At 38.4% G+C, this 6000-nt stretch overlaps 1 protein-coding gene across 1 annotated transcript; it reads left to right on the forward strand.

Moving 5' to 3' along the window:
- The first annotated feature begins 1888 nt into the window (after positions 1–1888).
- Positions 1889–5982, forward strand: LOC117117202 (protein phosphatase 1 regulatory subunit 3D-like). The gene has a single exon (XM_033261429.1). The coding sequence runs from the start codon at positions 1924–1926 to the stop codon at positions 3127–3129; it is 1206 nt and encodes a 401-aa protein (XP_033117320.1). The 5' UTR covers positions 1889–1923; the 3' UTR covers positions 3130–5982.
- The last annotated feature ends 18 nt before the right edge of the window (positions 5983–6000 follow it).

Raw genomic sequence — 6000 nt, forward strand, 5'->3', positions numbered from 1 at the left:
TAACATTAATAATGATAATATAAAAATAAAAATAGTATTACAGTATATAATACAGTAATATGAATGAAGATGATGATGAAAGATGATGATGATGATGATGAGGACGGTGGTGGTGATGGTGGTGTTGGTAGTGACGGTGGTGTTGGTAGTGTTGGTAGTGTTGGTGATGGTTATATCAGGGAGATGTAAAAATCGTTTACATCTCCCTGGTTATATGACAATTCTATGTATTGAACAAAACACAGTAGGCCTACAATAAAGAAAATAAAAAGTCAGTGAAGAATAGAACGAATTCAAAATTACAAAGACGATTAGTTGTTTGTTCACTGAGGTCTGTTCTCACTGAATATTATAGCGTCCTTAATTCATAAAAATTTATACACAACACACGAGCGATGATCTGAAGACATTTTTTTTAACTCCTGTACGGCGGAAGAAGAGAGTCGAAGTTATCGCTTGTTGAGTTCGACTTCCTACAGCTGCTCAGAGCTCAAAGCGTGTCTCCAAAAAAGGGGAATTCCCTTCCATTGTGGGCCTGAACACGTCACGTGACTCTCTTCCTCATCACTGTTTCTTTTTTGTATCATATTATTCTTTGCATTTTTTTTAACTCTTTGTGACCAAAACTGTTTGTCTGTCATTATCTTTATTGTAGTCTTTAGAGCTTACAAATGCATCTACATAAATAATGCCTACGTGACGAAATGCATTCTTTCAGTCAGTAAACGGGGCGGTAGGCCTAGATATTACTGTGTAGGCTACTACCACCAAGTTTGTGACGTCCTTTAAAGTTCAGCATCAACTTGCTATACTTTCAAGGTACTAATACTGGTAACTTTCGTAGGCGCATTTTTATCATTTCCTGGTTAGTACTGTAAAGTTATTTCAGCAACATTGTGACAAGTGTTGGCACGCCTCTTTTACGTCTACCTAGCTTACTAGTAGGCCCTACATTGCAAAGCGTTACGCATGGATTGGTTTTAATCTAGCTTTCACTGGGAGACTTTTCCTATTTTATATGCACATCCACGAAACCAACGGCTAAATCTTCATAAGTCTCAGACACTAGATGCTCGTCCAATCTCTGCAAGCATGAAATTGAATGATTTTTTCATTTTATTTCTGTATTATATTTGTTTTTTTCTATATCAGAAATTTATTGATAGTTGATTTTAATTGTGAATCAAATGAAATTTTTTTTAAAAATCAGTGACACAAACACGGCTCAAGAGTGTGACGTAACGACGCTATTTTTAGCCAATGTGAGCTGTTGAGGCCACATTAACGTGGTATGATATCAGGATATGGGAATAAGACTCATACATCGGTCAGAAAAACTAGAATCATTAATAGCAACTATAACTAAGAATAAACATTATTGACAGATGCTTTAATAAGCCGGGACTTGCGATTTCCCTGTTTGAGATGTACTGAATGGGTTGTATAGGCCCAGGAATAGCATGTAGGCCTATTTATTCAGTACATTCTGAAGTACATAAAATTTAGGTCAATTAAAGATATAGGCCTATGCGGTTTAACAAATACGTAATAAATAAGGCTACATTGATAATGCATGAAGATGTTTTCCATGGATATGACGGAAATCAAGGATTTATGTACATAGGATGAGGACACTGCACATGCAGCCTATCGAAAGTACGGTAACAGGACAGTTGCCTACATCCGTCTCATCATTTTCAGTTTTGTTTTTAAAAGTTAGCATTATTTATTCTTCTTATGGTACTGATGTTGTTCTTACCTCGGAGGTATAAACATACAGTAAGTATAAGTACTATTCTGTTTGCACACAAATGCATGCTTAATAGGTGCGCTATCCCCGGATAACATTTATGACGTCAATATATATTGAGAAGGCAATGATTGGAACCGTTCAATATAGAAGATCGGATTGGCTAGCTTGACATGGCTGCTGAATGTAAACAAGCAATCGGTAGACCTATAGAACAGTTCAGTAGGAAATATGCTGCAGGTGAGACTGGGAGCTGTAGTTACCTGTCGCTTATTTTCAACCAGTTGGAACCGCTAAATATGATTGAAAATGGAACGGTGGATTTAACGAAAGAGGAACAACCGGAAAATAACAATACGCTTTCTGCTTTAAGCAAGATCAAAGATGACTGCGATAAGGACAACGAGTCTCCGACTTGTTCGAAGACTGCCCCGTCGTCCGAAGCGGGCCGATCGCGACCCGGAAAATCGACTGGATTACGGCTAATAACAAATTTCACTAATGGTAGGGTTTTCCAGAATAGTGATTGTAACTTTAATGACTTAATTAGCGAAGGGCAGGAACAGTTTATGTTAAGTGATGGAATGACCGAAGACGATGAAGTGGACACGGTGCTGTTCAAACTCGCCCCCATCCAGGACTACTCTAATGCATCCTCGTCAGGGGATGTGACGCCAGACGCAGGTACAGACAGTGATGGTCCTGACTCCCTCTCATCTTCCTGTACGACTCCCTCGGATTCTGATAGTTGTAGTGGACGTAGAAAATCAGCTTTAAAATCACCAGGCCTACGCCCTGATACCCCTAATAGGAAATCTGTCCGATTTGCAGATGCTCTTGGACTTGACTTAGAAACTGTGAAGCATATTCTTGAGGGCGAGTCACCACCAGATATCCCACAACATGCCTTCAGAGATCTTCAAATCGCGTCAACATCTAGTACTCGCGTTTCGTTATCTTTAACATTCCAACAACCAAGCGGTAAGTCGGATTTTATGCATAAACTTTGGAAACAAAACGTCTGTCTTGAAAACGCATTGATATCTGATTTTATGATTATCGGCACTATAAAAGTAATAAATATTGATTATCATAAGAAGGTTGTCGTTCGGTATACGATAGACAAGTGGAGGACGTTTAATGAAATACTAGCTACCTATGTACCTGGGTCTCACAACGGGCCCACTGATCGATTTTCATTTGGTTTGTCGGTTCCACGGGACCTGCCAGAAGGCAGTTCCGTGTATTTTGCCATCAGGTACGATGTTTCAGCGAAAAGGTATTGGGATAATAATGATGGGAAAAATTATTCCTGTGTGTGTTACTGTGACATGACGGACGACGCGATAGGTGTTTCTGCATGGACTCACTTTTTGTGATTTAAAATTAAAAAGAAACAAACAAAACATAGGCTGCACCTACATATCCTGTTGAGTGCTGATATTTATTTTTGCTGCGAGGATGACATAGCTTTTTTTTAAGAGATAACCAAAGCAGATCTTTGAGAGGCTTAAGAGGTTTTGAAATTTCAACCGGGATGGTTAGAAACCCAGCGACCCCTTCACAGTGAATGAGTTACACTAACAATCTGGCATATCCCTGTTTTTGTTATGGAACGATTCATGCATGGATAATCCCACTAAGAAGAATGCAAATATAATAACAAGTACTGCATATTCATTGTGTTTTATTTTGCAATGTCATCGTTCCGGGTGGAAGTGCCGTTGTTAATTGCTGCTTGATGGATAGGCCTACTTTAAGAATGTAGTAGGCCTAAACTTAAACGAACTAATTTTCTATACAGTGTTCGAGGTCACGTGATATGACGCTAATACGTCAGGACAGTTGCCGTAAATCAGATACTCTTTATACTCAAAAATAAATCCGTTTAATCCCTTTGTAATTCTCAACAACATTTCACCTTTAATTTGCGAAGAATTAGAAGGACCATTATAGGGGAAGGCTGTGGCTACTGAAACAACCAGGAAACACTAGTAGGCCTATGCAGAATAGTATCCGCTCAAAAAAGAAATAGGATATAAAAGTATTTTGAAGTGTCTGGATCATCTCTGGGTCAAAAGCAAATCTCATTATGACCTTTAATTTGCTTTACAATTGCATTGCGAATTGACATTTCAGACTGAACGAGTTGAATGTTTAGTAGATGAATCACCATCGCTTTAAAGTAGACCTATTTGATATGCCCTAGATAGTATGGCGGCACACATAAATAGTCTGAAACGTTCTTCATTCTGGATCTGTCTGGTGTCCAATGTAATATCCACTCGCTGTAATATTTCAAAGATTGATTTGCATTATCAATTAACTACTTACCTGTCGCAATCGCTAATTGAATAATTGAGGCTCGGATCCTTTTGTTTTAAGTCACCGCCGTACCGGTTACGTTGTTGCCATAGTGATCATAATATGCGGCACAAATATCCTATGCGCTATAAATAAGCAGAAATATCTCTCATGGCTTTATATAATTAATTTGTTTTCGGAGTGATAATACAATTGAGTGTTACTTATTAGAGTAGTTCACGCAGTGTTCGGAATGACGTACCAGTAACACGGTACCGGTATTTAGGTCTATAGTCAGGGAACAGAGAAATTACAATGTTCCCTGTTCTAGCTCGTCCAACAGCAAGTTGGAATTCAGCAAGTTGGAACAGCAAGAATTCATCTAAATATCACCGAAAGTAAATAGATTTGTATTTTCGTCCCACAACAGCAGCAGTGAGCAACTCGCAAATTAGAGAGAAGAAACCCATGAATGTGGAATTGAAATTTAAGCACCTTAACTGCCAGTTATAATTCGTACGGTTTCAAACTAAGAGGTCTATATGACTAATATGTATATGTTTTTCACTTGACGAAATACTGTACCTTGTCAGGGCGGTATACTAGTGCGGCGCCTACGGTATTCAAACGTCTACCGTATGCTTCGATTGAAATGTACTAATGAACCCGTTAGGGTTAGTGCCAACTCACCAGAAGGAACAGGCAACAAATTGTATTTTAAAGATGGATGTATGCCACATATTTTTAATACGGTGAATGTTGTCCGATTCAGTTGTTTGAGGACGATATAGAGCAGCTCGGGGTAGCGCAATGTAGACCTATCGTCTGCGTTTTTAGCAATAAGGAACTGGAAAGTTAAATGGACATTTTCAATTCCTATAGATTTATTTATCTAGGCATCTATATTTCCAACGGAATGAAATATTGTATATTTTAAAAGATAGCGAATAATCATATAAAAGATGTTTTTTTAATAATGGGAATGTGAATTTACAAAAATGTCCCTTTTATTCTCGTGTAATTAAATTTCAGTGTATAAAGCCGAGTGCTGCACGACCGTCGGCCGACGAATCCTCCGCTCCCTGTGAGCGATAAACAACGTCACGCCGTCCGCTGATTTATCAGCGGCAGGCAGACTGAACGGATCGTCATTAAAAACGTTGCGCACACGTCGTGGCGTTGCATTCTCAACATAGCATCGCGTCGGCCACGATGACCGTCGGCTTAAGATATTTCAATGTACAGTATGTACCGTACTGCATGAAGAAACGCATTTTTACAGCAGTGTCAATCGATTTATTCAACGTCAGTTTTTCGGCGGTACCATTAACCTTCATCATCAGATGAAGTGAGGCTTGGAGAAGTATTGATGCCTCCCAAAAGCTCATGTTGAATAAATCGTTTTAAATTAGTTTTTAAAATGCTGTCGCTTGACTATTATTTGTAATGTATGCTCGTTCTTTCCAGGTTTGTACCCAACATTATAAATTGTATGCATCTGAATGTTATAGGCCTAGATTTAAAATGAGTTACCAACGAACGCTTTCAATTTTGTGTACTTCGACCATAGATGTAAATTACTTGTGTGTAGCAAATCAACAAATTATAAAAAGGATCATAGTTTTTCATAGTACTTCCAGACTATTAACGATAACCATAGGCCTCTCGCTCCCCTCCTTACGTTCGTTTCACTGCAGCTCCACTCACTCAATGCACCTAGTTACGAATTTGAGGGCCAGTTTTAATAGGCCGGGGTTTATTTAAACGTACAGTAATGCTTCTATGTTGTAATTATGTATAGGCCTATATATATCCAGGTATGTACAAATTGTTTGGGCCTCCTGATAAAAATATTGGTAGAAATAATACAAAATATAATATATATAACACTTTATATACTGGGATATAGGCATATAGGGTTATATAGGTCTGGGCCTATGTGTATG

The sequence above is a fragment of the Anneissia japonica genome, unplaced genomic scaffold (assembly GCF_011630105.1).
Source record: "Anneissia japonica isolate Jap-2015-1 unplaced genomic scaffold, ASM1163010v1 scaffold287835_len3118868_cov185, whole genome shotgun sequence".
Taxonomy (NCBI): domain Eukaryota; kingdom Metazoa; phylum Echinodermata; class Crinoidea; order Comatulida; family Comatulidae; genus Anneissia; species Anneissia japonica.